Below are 19,195 nucleotides of genomic sequence, written 5' to 3'. Positions count from 1 at the left end.
TCTAGAAATCATCATCTATATCTTTAACGGCCTTATTTGCGTTCCTTGTTCTTCGTCCTGAGCCCCATCCAGGATTTTCCAACTCCCTCACCTGTCCCAGGACCAGTGCCGGATCCGTAGAAGGCTTCTTTTCAACAAGTTTGCCAGCATGATGGAGAAACTTTTCTCTCATTGCGACAGCATCTGGATCCTCATAGTTGAGTTGAGTCTGGGGAGGAGACTGAGTTTCATCTTCCTCAACAGGACGGTCTCCCGGCGCGAATTCGAATCTTCCACTGTTGACCAGGGAAGCAATTCCATCCGTGTTAACGCTATCGATAGTGGCCCCACACCCGTCATCATTGAGAGTATCGATAGAGCTAGCCCGGGAGAAGTCTTTTGGGTCTGCTGTGCGAACTGAAGACGCTCTTCCAAGAAGCGGCTTTCTTCGTCTTAAACGACTGGAATCGCCGGCTTCTGACGCTGAGCGCGAGTTTGCCTCCTGCGCCTGCTTTAAGAACCCGCTAATCGTGAGGTCGATGGACTGTGCAGCAGAATTTGGGGATCCTTCGGATATCCGGCGTTTTGCAGGTGAGAGGTTATAACTGGGATGGTTGTGTTCCTTAGTCGGGGATTGTGGATTTGAGTGTGATGGGCTGGGCCCTTTCTGCGGGATCGGGAGCTTTTCCTTCCGGGGAGGGGTTTCGTGTGCTACAGTTGTATGATCATTAGGAGAATGGCTTCTCTTCGTTCCATCACCGGTGTCATTTTGTGGGGCATGCATGCTTCGCGTGTTCTTGTTGGAGTTGGTGTTTCCATTGGTTTGAGGCTCTGGCCTCTGTCGATCTGGGCGAGAACCAGCTCGCATTTCTAGGTCCTTGGCTGCTTGCGATCCAGCCTTGCGAATGATATACGATTCCAAGGCCAGTTTTCGTTCCTTCCGAATGGAGTCCCATAACCATTCAACGGAAACCGCCGGCACACCCCATTCTTGCGTATGTCGGAGCTTTTCGCTGTTTATGGAGCCTGTATGATTGCAGACCAGGACCGACGCATTTGGAGTCAAGTATTCGTTATATGAAGCACCTGCATAATCAGCCTCCGCATTATCAATGTCCAAAAATCTAGCTTACCAATTAAGTTGACTAGTTTGGATAAGTGCAGAAGGTCGATACGCGAGAAGCCAGTCGAGCACAGTTTCATACCAGAGAACTCTGCATTATTCAGTAACATAACATGATAGATGGGTGGCAGGTAATACCTTTAAGGGGGAAGCTAGGCACCGGAGTGTTTGCGACGTGGGATTCAGGCGGCACTAGTGACTTCGAATCCAGACACCGCTCCAACCACATATCGGTGACTATCTCGCATTCAAAAGCCAGATCATCCGTAGATGGTATTTTGTTCCGGGGCATCTTGTACGGGACAATGATATAGAGACCGTGGCCCCGTTTAGGGATATCTGGTCTAGAGAATTCATTTAAAGAGCCTATTATCTGCGCCCCGTTAAAGGACAGGTGGTGGTGAAGGACATTTGCCTTAAAGAAGTCAGTCTCGTGCGAGTGAGAAAACTGGGCGGAATAAGAATACCTGCTTCGAGGAAAACCCGTGGATGTGGAAATAACAGTTGTTGAGAAATCCTTTATTCGAGTCCTTTCCGGGTTCCGTAGTTTGTTGACGAGGTTCCTGAGGTTCATTAAAGGTACTTTCACTGGCAAAAGACCTTGGTTCCTGTACTATGGATGCAGTTCTCACGAGAGGCTGACTACCGCTTCTCGGTTGGCTGCCCGTGGAACGCCTAAAGTCCAGGTTGTCAAAACCACCGCCCACAATATCTCCCCAGATTCCTTCGTTTTGGTCACCCAACTTAGCACTTGCAATTCTACGCAGCTTGCGTGGACGTGGGTTTGAAGAGCTTGTATTCTCCATAGGCTTTTCTTTTGCGGCGGGCAATGACCGGTTCCATGCACCAACTCCCTGCTGGTCCTCAGGCAGAAGAGGATCGTACAGTGTCTCGTCGAGCGTCATTCCTCGTTCTAAGCTGTCGTTGAACCACTTCAAGGTGACGACATTGATACCCCACTGCTTGGCAAACTTGTACTTCTGTCCTTCAGCGCCTCTCGCAATCAGGTGAGTGACACTCTTTGTTAGGTCCTTTTTGAACTCGGCGCCATTTGCGGTAACCGTGTTCTGGATGTAGTTTCTAAAGGCCACTAGTGGAGAAGCGGCAGATGTCAGTAGAGTCGACTATAATGCATCGTACGATGACTTACTATCCTGAAACCCGGTTAAACAGACTGACAGACCGGCGAATGTTGGCGGTCGGTGTAGCTCCTCGAGGGTCCGAATATCTGTATCCTCGCCTTGCATCCATGATTGGCGCACAGCCTCAACCCACTCCGGTTTGAGTACAACAACATCGGATCGTTCCCGTGCAACGAATTTATATTTCGGCGTGTTGGTATCGCCGACAATCAAATGGGTGACATCTGACGTTAGGTCAAACTTATGGGTTGCTCCCATCTGACTCGCAATCGTTGCCAGCTCAGTCTAAGAGATAATACGGTTGTCAGAAATGATAGGAACGAGCAGATAGCAGCAAGACCACGGTGAAATGCCTAGCATATTGCGTACCCGTTGCTCTGGGAGGATCGAGGTGAAGCAAAGAACCGCCCCCGCAAGAGGATGCTCCTTGTCTAAAAGGTAGTTAGACACTATAAATCTCAGACAGAGTGGACAATCCAACGGCCACTCACTTGAGGCAGTTTTCTCTGCCATAATTCATGGTTGGCAACGCCAGTGTCGAGTGCTTTTTGCTGTAGCGGAATTTCCGATGCCGCTGTGGCAGCGCGCGTTGCTTATCGGTCCATCACGTGCGATAAGCCGCGCGTGTCTTTCCAGGAACGCGACAACCCGTGCACGCGCCAAATCCCACTGTCTCTACGTCGTCCTACATCGTCGCTCCGTCTCCAATTGCAACCCGTGACAGCATTCATTGCGCCGAAATCTCGCCGACGGTTTGCTCATATCCAAGCCAGTCGGGCATTGCATGTATGTTGCTAGGAAAACTACCACTGCCCTAGGCTGTTCCCGTCTGCTCTTCCCACATGGTTCTACAGTGAGCTCGCAAATTGTCATCGGATACCCGAGTGCTCGAAAGCCATCAAGGAGAGGCGTGGCCATGTTCAAAAAGGCCGTAAAGGACCATTCGGCGGTGTCATCGCAGCCCCTGCAGTCTGTACACCCCCACAACAATGGCCTCGCTCAATCGAAACCACCTCTCCCGCAATCAATCGGTGTCAAGCGAAAGATCGAGATGACAAATGCTGGAGGTTCCGCACTGGGTTCGCTTCATAGCGCGGTCTATTTTGACGAGAATGATTTTGATGATGATGATGATTTGGATTTCGAAGCTCCTGATCCCATTATCACACAACCGAAAACCGTGAGACCAACTCCTCAGGATGGGCCTTCTGCAGACTACCCGGATTCGAACCAAATCCCACCGTCGAATAGCATTATGTCACCACGGGAGCCCATATCAGAGGGGAAAACAGCGCCAGACGTGAAGTATCCAGAGTTGCCCCCTGCCTTAGGAGAGAACATCGCGCCGTCCAGCAGCATACAATTACCTTGGTCCTCTTCCCCGCCTTCACATTATCAAAAACCTGGAAATTCTCGAACATTGCCATGGCTCAAGAATGAGGGACCTGCGAAGTCACCGTCTCCAGTGGAAGAGTCCAACTGGAAACCAAAAGTGAAAGACCCATATCTTTCTAAGCAAAATGCACTATGGAATAACTCTGAGAGCATGATACGAGAAGAGCAGAAGAAAGCAAGAAAGATGCGTCAACAGCAGAAGAAGACGCAAAAAGGAGCTTCTCATTCAGCCCGGCCAAAGATTGCGTCCTTGTTTCTGAGCGACGAACAGCGGCACGTCCTAGATGCCGTTGTTCAGCATGGAAAGAGCATTTTCTTCACGGGTTCTGCGGGAACTGGTAAATCCGTATTGATGAGAGAAATTATCAAAAAATTACGGGATAAATACAAGAAAGAGCCTGACAGGGTAGCGGTAACCGCTTCTACTGGACTGGCTGCCTGTAATATTGGAGGTGTTACCCTCCACAGCTTTGCGGGCATCGGTCTAGGTAAAGATAAAGTCCCCGAGCTTGTCAAAAAGGTACCGGTTGAGTTCTACTTGATTGAGAGAAAAAAGGGCTTCGTGCTGATTCTTCGTAGATCAAAAGGAATCCGAAGGCGCGCACTCGTTGGTTGCGCACCAAGATCCTGATCATAGACGAGGTATCTATGGTCGATGGAGATCTTTTCGATAAGCTGGAAGAAATAGCCCGTCTGATTCGAAGCAACGGACGTCCTTTCGGAGGCATCCAGTTGGTGGTCACCGGTGACTTTTTCCAACTTCCCCCTGTGCCTGAAGGAAACAGCCGAGAAGCCAAATTTGCCTTTTCAGCTGCCACCTGGAATACTTCTATACATCACACCATCCTCTTGACGAATGTTTTCCGACAGGCAGATCCTGAATTTGCCGGAATGCTTAACGAAATGAGACTTGGGAAGCTCAGCCAGCGTACAATTGATATGTTCAGGCAATTGTCCCGGCCATTGAACTTTCATGACTCTCTAGAGGCTACGGAACTGTAAGGGCGAGCAGACTACTTGCGCTAAACAACACTGACAATTCCCAGGTTTCCCACTCGTAACGAAGTCGAGAATGCAAACGGTGCACGGATGCAAAGGCTCTCAGGGGAGCTGATGACCTTTCATGCTACGGATTCAGGCACTATACAAGATGAGAAATTCCGTGAAAAGTTGCTGTCCAACTGCATGGCTCCTCAAGCCATCCATCTTAAAAAAGGAGCCCAGGTCATGCTCATCAAAAACATCGAGGATACGCTTGTCAATGGCTCCATTGGAAGGGTAGTGGCTTTCATGGATGAGACAACTTTCGAGGTTTACAGGGAACATGAGAATGATTTCTCTGCCACTGGTGATATGGACGAACTTGGCGAGGATAGCGCCATTCGGGCACGCAAAAAACTGAAGGCTGCTATAAACAAGGATGGCGGGCTGGTTGCAAGCAGAAAATGGCCCCTGGTATGTTTTGTGCAGCCCGACGGAACAGAGAGACATCTGCTTTGCCAGCCCGAAACGTGGAAGATCGAATTACCAAATGGTGAGGTACAGGCTCAGCGTCAACAGGTACCATTGATCCTTGCCTGGGCCTTGTCTATCCATAAAGCTCAGGGCCAAACCCTGCAACGGGTCAAAGTCGATCTTGGACGGGTTTTCGAAAAGGGACAGGCTTATGTCGCTTTAAGTCGCGCGACCTCAAAAGATGGTCTTCAAGTCACCCGATTCGATCCTCGGAAAGTCATGGTACATCCTAAAGTGACCGAATTCTACTCCAACCTGGTCAGTATTACTGAAGTTGTCAAGTCGAAAGGCTCCGGTGGTTCTAAACGAAACGAGGATAATTACCCCGACTTCGACTCTGAAGAAGACTATCAAGACCTTATGGCTGCATGACAGCAAATCGAACGTCCATAGTGTTCTCATCTACAAGTACATATTCATACTTTCAGCTGTGCATCCTGTTTTCGATTGATACTATCCTCATTCGCAACTATGTATATCTACACCGGGTCTGTCTGTATTATGTAAGGGCTCTGAAAAGCCAGAGATACCATAATGTGATGTTGTGCTTTTTATGGGGGCCATAATATCAAATACTGCATTGTACCAGCATGAAGATCGAAAATTCATGTTGGATGCTAGTTTTATGTCCAGATCCACCAATATCAGCAGCATACATCTCAAGTCGTTAATTATAGCTTTGCCAATGCCTCTGTCCGATCGATCACTCGTTTCATCGCTGGGTCCCAGTGTTCTGGAGCTGGCCTGAAGAATCGCCGGTCCCGAACTATCTCTACAGCGCCACCATTGATACTCTTGTCTTCAAGGATGCCCTCCACTGCCTCGACGACTCTCTCCACTGGAGTGAATTCATGCCGTCCGACTTCATCCCATTCCTCAGGTTTAAGCAGTCCTGTGCCCACTGAAGCGGGGCATATGCAGTTCACGCGAATACCAAGTCTATCAACAGCCTTTGCTAGAGACCGAGTCAACCCGACACAGCCATGTTTCGCTGACGCGTACATTGGCAAATACGCAATGGGGTAAACGCCTCCGCAGGAGGCTGTGATGATGATGTTCCCCCCCGGCGTTTTGTTTTTGCGCATAAAATGTAGAGCCAGATAGCAAGTAGCAACCACAGACTTCAAGTTGATGTCGAGAATGGTTGTGTCCAAGGCTGGGGGCAAATCAGTCTCGTGTTGCTGGTAAAACTCTACCTTCTCCACGATACCTGCATTGGCGAAGACTAGAGATGTTCAGCGTGCAGGTCAACAACTATACAAATTGCAGAGATACCTACCAAAATCGAGCTGTCCAAACTGCTTCCAGACCTTGTCGAATGTCTTAGCGAGACTTGCATATTCTCCCACGTCGGTTTTATGGAATACTGCATTAATATCGCGAGCCACATGCTCGCCCGCTGGATTGATATCGGCAACAACCACCCTCCAGCCTTTCGACGACAAAGACTTGGCTGTAGCGAGGCCAATTCCCGAAGCTAAAGGTGAAGTTAGCTTGAAGTAAAAATCCACAGATTTTGGAATATGGCTGAATATACCTCCTCCGGTAATAAGGGCTACTTTCGACATTGTAGGATCTTTTCGATCACGCAAGCCAATTAATGTAGGTTTGTTTGTCTAGTAGCTCGTGAATATTCCGGAAGTAATATGGCCTTTCAAGTCAACTTTATTATTCCATATTTTGCCAGCTGCCAGCCGGGCCATTTTGGCTGGTCGGAAAATGATACCCATGGATCAACATTCGACGCCAGGCCTTCCCCGCAACACCACATAGCTTTTATAACCTATCCAGTCAGAATAATAAAAGTGCAGTTTTGCAGCCTTTATCCCAAGGGAGTGTTTCTTTGACATCCAACATGGCGGGCCCAGGTACTCCTCAGCCATACATCAAAATCCTATGGTTCCTTAAGCGCAAGGAGGGAATGAGCCCAGAAGACTTCCATAAGTACTGGGAGGAAGACCATGCAAGATTTGCTCTAAACATCCCCGGGTTCAAGCAGATCGCGAAGCGCTATAGCCAGGTATCATCTCTTATCGGTGTAGAGTTGTTTCGTTCAGGATACTTACTCAATTTTGACAGTTCCACCCTGCTCCTGAATTCCAAGCAAAAGCTGACGCCCTGGGTATGCAAACCCTTGACTTTGACGGCGTTGCCGAATTGTGGGTGGAAAGTGTGGAAGGATATGCGAAACATATGGGTCAAGCTGAATTAGCAGAAGCGTCCAAAAGTGAGACTATTCTTAACCGACTATGCATTGAATATCGTGCTAAATGAAGGGCCTCTGTAGGGGAGGGAGCAGAGTTTATGGGCCCCGGGAGTAAGGTCCTCATTGGCTACGAGACCCTGGTACATGGAGAACCAGTCCCTGGCATCCCGAAGGAAAAGAGCTATACGCTGTGATTTATTTAGCATGACCAAGGATACGAAGGTTGTTTGAACCTACACAATCCGTATATTCTTTTCTGTACTCTGTTATCTATCCGCGCTGTCTTCCTTCATCCGGCGAGCCCGAATGATCATGTCACTACCTGCAATCACAAGTCAAGCACGTATCTATACTAACTACCGAAGCGTATACCGACTCATTGAGGTAGTATTGGAATGTGCCCCGGGTTCTAAGGAACCAGAGCAGTCGCATTGCGGGGATCATATAGAAAAGTTTCTAGATCTATGGAACGGACTCTTACAGCCTGATGACCGGCTAAGCTTACCCATTGCCTAGCACACATAGTACTGACGATCATGCTTCCCCAGATTTCCCCACACTAAAGCTCGTCATACCCCAGACATTTTGTTTACTTAGCATGGTCTCTTGCACAGTCAATTTGGACTAGGTATATTGCCATATTTTCTGGCATAGAGTGAACAGAAATATGTCTACTATGGACAAGGAGCGGGTCGAACATGATAGCAACCCTTCAGTCATTGATGAGACTCCGTCCGCTCTCACGGCAGGTTTTACAGCAGATCTCGATCATCTTCCTAAAGGGTATTTTAGAAGCCCCTTTTTTGTTGGGACTCTGTTTGCCATAGGCACAGGACTTGCGGCATCTACAGGTGGTTATGGTCTCGCGGCCCCCAACCTCACTCTGATAAACAATGAAATCGGTAAGTCTTCCAGGGACAAGGAGTCGTTATATCCATCCTGATTATATTTCCAGGGCCGGATCCAAACATCAATTGGGTCTCGTTCGTCTACACTTTAACATTGTCCGTTGGCCTTTTGATTTTTGGGCGATTAACAGATGTCTTTGGGTATGTTAAGTCACTGAATGGGAATTACATACAGTGGTATAGCAAACATGGAGTCTAACCGTATACAGACGACGATATTATCTCATAGGAGGAACTATACTCTCTCTGGTTGGATGTATCGTAGCAGCTACCGCGCAGAATGTTCCGGCTCTGATTGTTGGAATGGCCCTAATCGGCCTTGGAGGCTCCGCGCAGCAGTCATTCTCCTTCGTGTCCAACGAGCTTGTACCGATGAAGTATCGCTTCCTGGTCAACAGCTGGATCTACCTATGGACCCTTCCAACTTCAGCCTTCGGGGCCGCCATATCAAAAGCATTTGTGCTGTACACTTCACCAGGATGGCGGTGGTATGTGCAATAGTACTTTGGTTTGGCAAAATGGCGTGAACTCTAATATGTTGACACAGGTGCTACTACTACCTCGTTATTTTTAACGTCATATCCCTCGTTTTGTATGTTGTGTTTTACTTCCCTCCGACATTTGCAGAGAAGCACAATAACCGTACGAAAATGGAAGCCGTACGGATGTTCGATTATGTTGGGACCTTTTTGTTCATTGCAGGTCTTGTATTGTTTCAACTGGGACTCTTGTGGGGCGGCCAAGTGTGTCAACTTCACCCAGTGTCTTTCCACCGGGTAATAGCTAACTTCTGCAGGTCTATGCATGGAAATCTGTGCCAGTTATTGTCACGATAGTCCTGGGGGCGATAGTTCTAGTAGCGTTCGGGCTATGGGAGGCATATGCGCCACTAAAAGAGCCAGTCGTTCCCATAAGGCTGTTCAAAAACATTCATTGGGTCTCCGCATGTGTGCTATTAGGATTGGGTGCCAGTATATACTATGGTACGCTTTCCCTTCCATCAATAAATCACGGAAATTGCTCACATACGCAAGCCATGGCAATAATATGGCCTAACATGGTCTCAATTCTCTACACTGTAATGCGACCCTATTCCCGGAGTCATATATCTCAAGCCTGAACTAATCTATGACATAGGACGATGGAGGTGCCAGCATGAAAGCTGGATGGCTAAACTCCATGCCTGTTACTCTCATGGTCGTCGGGCAGATACTCGGAGGAGGCCTTGCTGCAGTTATTGGGAAACAAAAACTCCAATGCATGTTTGTTTTAGTTTCTGGAGGCTCTCTTCTCGCTGGTAAGTCCTATCACTTGTGGGTAAGTGACGAAAGTCACGCATAATCGGCTTTTAGCAATGGCTTATTCGACACCATCCACTCTGCACGGAACGGCGGCCCTTCTTAACCTCTCATGCTTCCTCATAGGTTGGAATGAGTCGGTGTGTCTTACGAACGCCGGAATTGAGCTTGAAGATCAACGTGAAATTGGAACTGCGGTTGGAATGGCGGGATCTATTCGATCCACTATATCGACTGTTGCATCTAGCGTGTACGTGGTCGTGCTCAATAACCGAATGGCACAAGCTATACCCGCAGAAGTGCCACCAGTATTGATCAAAGCCGGGCTTCCGCCGTCTTCCGTCGCTGCTTTCCTTGATGGTCTCTCCACTGGGAGTCTCAGTGGGATCAAGGGTTTGACACCCCATATACAGGAGGTTGGCACCCATGCGTACAAGGTCGCCAGTTCGCATGCGTTCAAGACGGTGTATCTCACTTCTATCGCCTTTACGGGCGTAGCTATCATTTTATCGTTCTGGGCCCCAACCGTGGACGACAAACTGAACGGACAAATAGCAGCCACGCTGCATCGGGCCGATGCTGGGCCGAGTGAGGATGGGACCAAAATGGCATGAATGGACTAATAAGCATTAAGATAGGCCGTATATTATAGAGGTATTCTTGGTATCACGAATGGTATAGATATACAGCTACGAAGCCCTGTACGATCCACGCTTTCTCAATGCCCTCGCCTCATCTGGTGGGAAGCTCATCGCAATAGGGATCGACCACGCGATAACCGTGTGATCATGGCCAGTGGCCATGTGTTCCAGCCTGCGCAGGCGTCAAATAAAGTGAGTAGATTCAACCGCACGGTGAATAATGCCTCAACCGTAGGCAGATTTAACAGCATCACACTAAAAATATACCAAAGATACTGCGCGATAGAGGCCCAAAGTCACTCGGGACAGTAGACCAAAAGTACTCGCCAAGATCACAGACAAGATCGTGGCATAGGACTGAGTGAAGCTGGCGGATGGCCCCTCGGCTGGTTTGCCGACCAAGTAATTACAGATGATTCCATGGGCAATTGCGACTATATACACTTGTACACTTGTTGAGTATATGTCAGTTATGCGGTCATGGAGGCTTGTGTATACATAGTAGGAGAGGGTACCTAGTCCGTAGGAAGTGGCCATGCCATTAGGCGTCCTCCATCCGATAGTCCATCTACATAATATGAGGCTGTTCGGTTTTAATGCGGCCATACTGCCATGGAGAATGGTCTTGACATGGCAACGCCTTAGGTTATTCATCTGAACAGCGCCAAATGGGCTGATTATGTTGCTTCAGCTGAATGATCGGCACGCTGAGGGCATGCACCACTGACAGCCTTGCCGATCTGATATACTTGTCTGGCTGGGTGTAGTGACTTCAGGGGTATTCTGAGTTAATCACAGGCGTGATATAAATTCTGAACTGACTTGATTTGTCCAGACGGCCTCTGTTGGTCAGTGATCAGCGAGCCTCGTTTCAGTGATCCATACTAGTATCCGGAATGCTTAGGGAAGTCATGGTTCTAGTGGTTTGAATAGACACGAGCAGCGAGGCAGTGCATTAATTCCCCGCAGATAGCAAAATTGAAATGATTTCTCTGCTTGCCGACAGTTTCGAGACACTCGAGCAATCAGATAGACCAAATTCTATACAAAAAGCCCCGCGCCTTATCGATAATGATACCACGTGACTGCTCGGACCTGGAAAGGGAAATGGGGAATTCGGCTTTTGCGACTGTACGAGCCTGCCCGGCCCTTTTTTCCTTGTGCCTCGTTGTCCTTTTGTCGTCACTCCCTAACTCTTCCAATGCCATTCTAGTGCTCGATGACACGACTGTTTGCCCATCATGGCGTCTGAATTCATCGGGTACAATGTTCTCGTGACCCTTCGGGCGCCGCCTGATGGGACTATCCAGGGAGAGGTTGCCAACGTCATCGGCCAGCGTTTGATGCTTCGAAATGGTATGCCCACAGATTGCACGCCCTCCTCTCTTCGCAAAGTCGCATTGGACTGACCCTCAACTTCCAGTGACTCTTTCGTGGAGCCACCAGCAGCTACCCTCTTATTCCATCGAAGCTCCGGATATCGCGGACCTGTCTCTAGGACCCTCCACGCACCCGGTTCCTCAAACCCGGCATATGGTACAGGGGGGTTCTCCCATTCCAGCAGCACCGACCTTCCAAGATCCTGCCATCCTCAGCTTTTCGAAGCCTTCGCCGCTGTTCACTCAAGGTCCCGAGTTCCAACGGCCTGATGGATATGCTCCGCAGCCTGTTCACCAAACACCACTGGCTGAATCATTCAGCAACATAGAGCTAAGTGGCGATAACAGAGTTGGTCCTTCTGTTGTGCCGCAGGAAAAAGAAGTCCCCGAGCCTGTTACTGCTTCTACTGAAAATTTGGAGCCGGACCAAACGACTCAACCTTCAAGGCGTGGCCGTCGAGTTGGTCAGAAGAATGAGAGCCCTGCAACCTTCAACAAACATGATGGAGCTACCAATACAAACCCAAAGACCCGAGGTTGGCGCCAGACAGCGTTTGTGGAGCCGTCCTTTCCGCAGACGAAATCAAACCGAGACGCGGGTCTCACTGGGAAACGTCGGAAGAAGAAGAGTCGCGGTGGATATGCCGAGGACCCGAATGGATGGGCGACCGAAGATGCTACCGACATACAGGAGTTGGGTGATTTCGACTTCCAAAGTAATCTCTCGAAATTTGACAAGCGGCGAGTTTTCGAGGAGATCCGAAATGACGACACTACGGCCGACGAGGCTCGTCTGGTCAGCTTCAACCGGAAAGTCCCCAAACCAGGCACCAACGGAGGAAAGAATCTACACTGGTCGGAGAATGTCCTTGACAGCCCGGAAGAGAGTGAGGATGTCGAGTCGGGCCAGGAACCAAGCGACGCCAAGATGAGTGGTTCCAATTACTCCGGACGCGAGTTATCAAGGGCGTCCGCCCGAAGTCAAAGCGCGCGAAAAGGGAGTGCCATCCTTGGACAGCCTTTGGTCTTACCCCAGGTCAATTCTATCGGTCGCAGCCAGTTGAGCACCTCGCGCACCACAAGCCCTCGTCCTAGTAAAAACTCGGTCGCAGCGTCGCCTATTACCGGCCCTGGTGTTCCCGGCGCTACCCTACGTCTCACCACAACCAATAGGAGTTGCCCAACTGTGAGCGCGTTGCAAACCCTTGAAGTTGAGCAGATTGCAGTTGCCGAGCTTGGTCTAACGGAGGATATGATCACGGAGAATGCCGGAAGAGGGATTGCTGAGGCGGCCGTGGGCCTTTTGTCTAACGATGCTGCGGCGCCCACGATGTTAGTTCTCACCGGCAATCATCGTACCGGAGCGCGAGCTATCGCGGCAGCTCGTCATCTCCGTAACCGGGGCCACCGGGTGACAGTCTGTATGCTGGGTATTGAACATGAGAACGAACTCCTAGAGAGCTGCCGCAAGCAGCTGGAGGTGTTCAAGAAGATTGGTGGGCGTGTGCATCGATGGGAGGACCTGTCGGTGCGTCTATCGGCCTCCGACTTCAGTCCTGACTTGGTCGTGGATGCACTATTTGGAATTCATTTGGCATTCGACGATCTCCGCACCGACGACCAAGCTACCGCCTTCGAGATGATTTCCTGGGCCAACAGGAGCAATCTGGGCGTTCTGTCCGTAGACGTTCCCTCTGGACTATCCGCTTCGAATGGTAAGAGTTCCACTTCACGTGTGACGTTTGCATGTTAGGGCTGACCTCGTTACAGGGGAGGAAACCATCGTCGAAGGTGGTCGACTGTGTGTCGATTCAACCGCGGTAGTATGCCTGGGGGCACCAAAGACTGGCATATTACACGCTTTGCTTACAAATGAAGGAACTTCTTGGAAGCTGTCAGTGGCAGATATCGGTATTCCTCAGATTGTCTGGAGGAAGTACGGTACTCGCCGGCGGCATGGGATTGATTTCGGTAATCGTTGGGTTGTCCCTTTGCGCTACCAGCCGCCATCTGCATGAGCCACACCACCTACCTACCGATATGGACGATGTCTTATGATTGACCTTCTCTAACGACTACTCAAAATTCTTGGCGTTATGGGCTCGGAAAAGAGGATGTTGATTGTCAACATTCCCCAAAGTCGGGCAGTTCCTGTGGAAGTCCTCCACCGTGGGTTGTATCATATGTAGTAATAGAAATTAGCTCTGGTTAATCCATTTATCCCAAAGTTATAGCACCTACCTCAGGCACCTACCTGGTACGCTACATGACAACGTTTGAACTGGTGGTGGTGTCATGCTTGAAGTCAGCATTGAAAGCTGGTAAATCGGTGACATAAATTACGCGTTTATTACCACTACCCTAACCTGATTTAGTTTAGTCTATTGCGATACGATACGGCAATACATCATCGATGTCGGCAAGCATTTATCGCAAGACATTCACCTGCAACCAAGGACACATCTAAGCAGTCTGAACTTCTGCCACCGGGATGGGGAAAGGTGCGTATACAGTATATATCGCTCGCTAGGTTTTCTGCAGCTAATACTTGGTCTCCCCAGGAACGGACAAGTTATACGTATTGAAATCCCAACCTCGATTCGCCATCCGGACTCGGTCGAGCTAACTCCTCGTTTCACTACAGATCACACACTCGGAATGGGCGTCGGGTGATGCCTTTTCAGCGAGCGCAGGGGCGGGAGTTGCGAAGGCGAGACGTGGAGAGGGCAATGCGGCATTCAAACGGCTTCCGTTCAACTTTTGCTCCCTCTCCTTACAACCGTTTTCACACCCGGTCTGCACGCCGTCGGGGACGATATTCGACCTCACCAACATCCTCCCTTGGATCAAAAAGCATGGGACGAATCCGGTAGACGGTAGTCCGCTGAAGAGCTCCGACCTTATCAAGCTGAAGATCGCGAAAAACGAGTCGGGCGAGTACGTCGACCCGGTCACGTACAAGGTTCTGACGGACAACACACACATTGTGGCGCTACGCAACACGGGGAACGTCTTTGCGTGGGACACGGTCGAGAGATTGAATATCAAGGGCAAGCTGTGGCGCGATCTGGTCACGGACGAGGAGTTCAGTCGCAAAGATATCATCACGTTGCAGGACCCTCAGAATATCGAGTCGAGAAACCTCAGTTCGTTCAATTACCTGAAGGACGGTGAAAGCGGCGCTCCGGACGACAAGGAGGAGTCCAGCAATGTTAACGTCAATGCGCTTGGGAGCTCTGCGAAGATCCTCAAAGCTAAGGAGGCAGTTGCAAAGGCGCGCTCGGAAAGAGCGCAACGGTCTGGCACTGCGGTGATTGCCAAACCAAAGGCTGGCAGCGTAGCCGCCACAGCATCCCTATCGCAGAAATCCGGTTCGGCACAGCCTGGGAAACCTGTCCCGTATAATGCGGCGCGGCATACAACCGGATTAGCGGCTGCGTCATTCACCAGCACGGGGATGACGCCGCACACATCTGCAGAGCTGGCACTGCTCTCTGACGAAGAGTACATGCTAAAACGGGGACGGGTGAAGCAGAAGGGCTACGCGCGCATCTCCACCACTTCCGGCGACATCAACTTGGAACTGCAGACTGAATATGCGCCGAAGGCTGTGTGGAATTTCATCAAACTTGCGAAGAAGGGGTACTACAAGGATGTTACGTTCCATCGCAACATCCGTGGATTCATGATCCAGGGGGGTGACCCTACGGGGACTGGCCGCGGAGGGGAAAGCATCTGGGGCAAGTATTTCAACGATGAATTCGAGGGGCCTCTGAAGCATGACTCCCGAGGAACATTGAGTATGGCCAATAAAGGCAAAAACACCAACAGCAGTCAATTGTAAGCGTCCGACGTTCCGTGTGGATCGTCTTGCGAACTATTCGGGTACTAACTCCATTTTATCCAGCTTTATTGCGTATCGCGCGCTACCGCATTTGAACAACAAACACACCATCTTTGGCCATGTCATTGACGACCCTACGCCGTCCTCTCCGACATTGGACAGCTTGGAAACACACCCGGTGAACGCGTCGACGAACCGACCTACCCCGGATATTCGCATTGTCGATGTCACGATCTTTGTGGACCCGTTTGAGGAGTTCCTGAGACAGAAACAAGCGGAAGAGACTGGCGGCGGCAAGGCGCCGGATCCCGAGGAGGAGAAAGCCAACACACGGCGGGAAGAGGACGACCAGGTGACTTGGACGGGGAAGCGAGTCCGTGGCTCAACCGATGGGCGCGATGGCTTGGGGGGAGGGGTGGGCAAGTATCTGAAGGCAGCGCTGGCAGACCGCGCGGGCCAAGAAGAAGACGAGATTATTGAGTTTGTGGACGAACCGGAACCGGAACCGGTGCGAAAGAAAGTCAAGGGCGGGGGAGGGTTTGGAGACTTTAGTTCATGGGATTGAATGGGTGATGATGTTTACAGAGAGAGGGCTAGCTTGGGGCTGCGTGGGGGGCGCATGTAGTGTGGATGGTGTTGTATATATAAATTGTGGGCTTCGGTAGAAGAATGGCTGACGGTGGTGCGCCATCCAGGAATGAACCCCCATGCCCCAACCAGAAGAGGCTCAGAAAGGAGAAAACAGCAAAAAAGAGAAGGGAAGGGAAGGGAAGGGAGTGATGGACGAATGTGAAGGATCAGACTGAGCGAAACTATTCATAGATGCTACTACTAGAGTGATCACCTCCTGGCTTCACTAGTTCTTTGCGGATCCACCAGACTGCTGGGACCAGCCATCATGAGAGTCCGGAGCGTCCCCAGGAGGCAACGAAAAAGCCCCTTGGACCAAGAACGATTACTGACCTCGGCGAGGAAAAATCTCTTCCAGGGAAATGAGTGCTCGACTGGGCGTTCTGGGCGGCTTTGAATGCTGGAGGTCGTGGGGAGGCATGACATAAGACGACTTAGTCACCCTTCCTCACCAACTGCTCAACTGCTTCGACGATCTAAATAGTTGCTGGCTCAACTCCCCCCATCCATCCTCGTCTTCTCCCTCCTCCGCTCCAATCCTCGTTGTGTCCGGTGTATTTACTCTTCCCTTCTAGCTTCGTGAGTGCTCTTCTACTCCCCCCTCCTTCTGCCCAGAATCCATCCTGGTCCTTCTGGTCTGCGCCGCGCAGTGGGGTTGTTGGTTGGTTTCGTCACGACAGCACGCCCTCTCCACGCTGCCTGATCCATGGGGGTAGATCGGCCTGACCTGACTACCATGCGGTCCTTTTGGCTTGGACCCTTGACCTCCGATTCTCATGTCTATGATCCGTCGTCTACTCCATATGGAGAAGCTACCGTTTTGTTGACGGGTTCGATCACTGCCACATCCATCCTCGCCCCCCAACCTATCCCAAGACCTTGGTCGTTCAATGCCATTGCTTGGATACGACTCGTCTGAATCATTTCCACGATCACCTATTCTCCTTCTTTACCACGGCAGGTGTCTTTTGGGCCTCTCGAACTGACATTTCCTTTCGCTGTAGCTCCATCCCCTCGCTTCCGCCGCAATTCAATTCCTCCTACCTACGTCAGTCCCTCTCTCGGCCTCCGTCCGCTCTCCGCCGCCGCCCCGTCCGCCCCCTTCTCTCATACCTTTTGTGATTTATCTCCGTTCCTGCCGACGTCGCGTCCACAATCAAGCTGGCAGGGAATAAGCGGAGAAGTTTTTCTAGTCAGGGTGGGTTGCTGAACAGAATGTTCAGTGGCTCCTCGAGCCCACCCAAAGAGAAATCGGAATCGATCCCTCAATCCAGTGCGGCTGCTGCCACTCCCTCCCTGAGTATACACACCGAGGAAACTACTGCACACCAGAGCAAATTCCTACCGGGCGGTGGATTCTTTACCCGACGGACGAGCGAAGAGCAAAGCCCTGGCGGCGAGAAGAAACGTCGGAGTAGCACCGTCACCAAGGCCGCTACCTTCTTCACCAACGCCAAGCACTCGCTAAGCTTGAGCAGTAGTCCTCGCGAATCATCCTCTGTCAACTTCGCCGTTCGACCGTCGCCCACGCTCCAGTCACTCGGGACGATGGACCCGGCCTTGACCGTCCCACAAGGGTCGTTCAACAATTCGGCGGGCGAATCACTACCCACCCCTCGTTCTTCCTTCAAAGTCGGTGTCACAGAGGACCGGAATCGAAAATGCCGTCGGACAATGGAAGACACCCATGCCTATCTGTACAACTTCCTCGGGACTCCCGCCCCGATCGCCCCGGTCGATTGCGATAACCAAGACGACGCCCATTATCCTACCTCCCCCACCTCGACCAAGGTGGTCGAAACAGACAACGGCTACTTTGCCATCTTTGATGGGCATGCCGGGACCTTCGCCGCGGAATGGTGTGGGAAGAAGCTACACCTGATCCTAGAGGAGGTGATGCGGAAAAACCCCAACACACCAGTCCCGGAACTTCTCGACCAGACGTTTACCAGCGTCGACCAGCAGCTGGAGAAGCTGCCTGTGAAGAACAGCGGATGTACGGCCGTCATCGCCCTCCTGAGATGGGAAGATCGCATTCCGAGCTCACACTCGGCTACCGGATCTGCCGCGCTTGCCCCTGCTGCGGCTGCGGCCGCGAAGAGCGACACCAACTCGGATGCTGGAGATACCCCGACTCAAGCCACTGGCTCATTGCTCCCAAAACTCCAGGAAAAAGCCGTGCGACAGCGTGTCCTGTATACCGCGAACGTCGGCGACGCCCGGATCATTCTATGTCGCAACGGCAAGGCCCTTCGGTTGTCTTATGACCACAAAGGCAGTGACGAAAACGAAGGAAAGCGGATAGCCAATGCCGGTGGGCTGATTCTTAACAATCGGGTCAACGGAGTCCTCGCTGTCACCCGTGCTCTCGGCGACGCGTACCTGAAGGACCTTGTCACAGGGCATCCGTACACCACCGAGACGGTAATCCAGCCTGACTCGGATGAATTCATCATATTGGCGTGCGATGGGGTAAGTGCTTCTCGGTTGACCCACCTCCACCTGTTCTCGTGCTCGATGCTAACGAAAAACTCTCAGCTGTGGGATGTCTGTAGCGACCAGGAGGCCGTGGATCTCGTTCGCAATGTTGCCGATGCTCAGGAAGCATCGAAGATTCTCGTCGACCATGCCCTGACTCGGTTTAGCACGGATAACCTCTCCTGTATGGTCATCCGATTCAACACCGAACGGGTCAAGGAAGTGGTCAATCGCACCGCTGAACCGATCGGGGTCGACGGCGACATGGACATGGAGCATGGGGTAAGCGAGGCCGACAAGATCGTCGAAGGAGCCCGGAGGAGCATGGCCAGTGCCGGAATAACAGACGAATCGGACGCCGAGAAGGTGAAGGACGAGATATTGCAGAAAATGGCGAACGACGAAACTGGACCCGAGCTGGCCGTCAACGAACTCAGCGGGTCACCCGCCGAGGCATCGCTGAGCGACAAGAATGATGCAAAGAATAGCTAAGGCCCAACATCCGCCGTTCCCATCGACCGCTTGCATCTGTTTCATCTTTCAGAAAGGAATATAGAAAGCCACGCCCCCGTCTGGATCAGACCAATGAAGCTGTTTGATTTCTCATCTTTCGTTTCTTGTATCTTCGCAAGTTATAGGCGTTGATCGCAAAGGGCA

General features: G+C 51.0%; 7 protein-coding genes across 7 annotated transcripts; 5 read left to right on the top strand and 2 right to left on the bottom strand.

The window, feature by feature from the left end:
- Nucleotide 1: 1 nt before the first annotated feature.
- Nucleotides 2–2,757, bottom strand: BDV59DRAFT_195574 (BRCT domain protein; the record flags this gene model as incomplete). Its single annotated transcript, XM_073692598.1, has 6 exons — nt 2–1,065; nt 1,241–1,517; nt 1,570–2,192; nt 2,253–2,529; nt 2,614–2,675; nt 2,736–2,757. The coding sequence occupies 6 exons, from the start codon at nt 2,755–2,757 to the stop codon at nt 2–4; spliced, it is 2,325 nt and encodes a 774-aa protein (XP_073544368.1).
- Nucleotides 2,758–4,216: 1,459 nt separating this feature from the next.
- BDV59DRAFT_115789 (DNA helicase Pif1 like protein) lies at nt 4,217–4,676 on the top strand. Its single transcript, XM_073686689.1, has one exon. It carries the CDS (start codon nt 4,288–4,290, stop codon nt 4,639–4,641), a length of 354 nt encoding a protein of 117 aa, XP_073544367.1. The 5' UTR covers nt 4,217–4,287; the 3' UTR covers nt 4,642–4,676.
- Nucleotides 4,677–5,825: 1,149 nt separating this feature from the next.
- BDV59DRAFT_205121 (uncharacterized protein) lies at nt 5,826–6,722 on the bottom strand (the record flags this gene model as incomplete). Its single annotated transcript, XM_073694586.1, has 3 exons — nt 5,826–6,379; nt 6,434–6,631; nt 6,692–6,722. The coding sequence occupies 3 exons, from the start codon at nt 6,720–6,722 to the stop codon at nt 5,826–5,828; spliced, it is 783 nt and encodes a 260-aa protein (XP_073544366.1).
- Nucleotides 6,723–7,009: 287 nt separating this feature from the next.
- BDV59DRAFT_205120 (EthD domain-containing protein) lies at nt 7,010–7,554 on the top strand (the record flags this gene model as incomplete). Its single annotated transcript, XM_073694585.1, has 3 exons — nt 7,010–7,174; nt 7,234–7,381; nt 7,442–7,554. The coding sequence occupies 3 exons, from the start codon at nt 7,010–7,012 to the stop codon at nt 7,552–7,554; spliced, it is 426 nt and encodes a 141-aa protein (XP_073544365.1).
- Nucleotides 7,555–8,027: 473 nt separating this feature from the next.
- BDV59DRAFT_195572 (fungal trichothecene efflux pump) lies at nt 8,028–10,180 on the top strand (the record flags this gene model as incomplete). The annotated part of the gene is made up of 8 exons (XM_073692597.1): nt 8,028–8,262; nt 8,316–8,409; nt 8,478–8,756; nt 8,816–9,011; nt 9,065–9,251; nt 9,303–9,346; nt 9,406–9,589; nt 9,621–10,180. The coding sequence occupies 8 exons, from the start codon at nt 8,028–8,030 to the stop codon at nt 10,178–10,180; spliced, it is 1,779 nt and encodes a 592-aa protein (XP_073544364.1).
- Nucleotides 10,181–11,448: 1,268 nt separating this feature from the next.
- Nucleotides 11,449–15,995, top strand: BDV59DRAFT_195571 (uncharacterized protein; the record flags this gene model as incomplete). Its single annotated transcript, XM_073692596.1, has 5 exons — nt 11,449–11,563; nt 11,631–13,301; nt 13,357–13,568; nt 14,231–15,426; nt 15,494–15,995. 5 exons carry the CDS (start codon nt 11,449–11,451, stop codon nt 15,993–15,995), a joined length of 3,696 nt encoding a protein of 1,231 aa, XP_073544363.1.
- A 1,280-nt stretch (nt 15,996–17,275) lies between these two features.
- ptcG (type 2C protein phosphatase PTC1) lies at nt 17,276–19,030 on the top strand (the record flags this gene model as incomplete). Its single annotated transcript, XM_073694584.1, has 2 exons — nt 17,276–18,532; nt 18,599–19,030. 2 exons carry the CDS (start codon nt 17,276–17,278, stop codon nt 19,028–19,030), a joined length of 1,689 nt encoding a protein of 562 aa, XP_073544362.1.
- Nucleotides 19,031–19,195: the final 165 nt, after the last annotated feature.

Source organism: Aspergillus ambiguus (genome assembly GCF_047715705.1).
Source record: "Aspergillus ambiguus strain CBS 117.58 unplaced genomic scaffold BDV59scaffold_40, whole genome shotgun sequence".
Taxonomy (NCBI): Eukaryota; Fungi; Ascomycota; class Eurotiomycetes; order Eurotiales; family Aspergillaceae; genus Aspergillus; species Aspergillus ambiguus.
The sequence above is the reverse complement of the archived record's forward strand: the minus strand, read 5'-3'. Positions and strand labels throughout refer to the sequence as shown.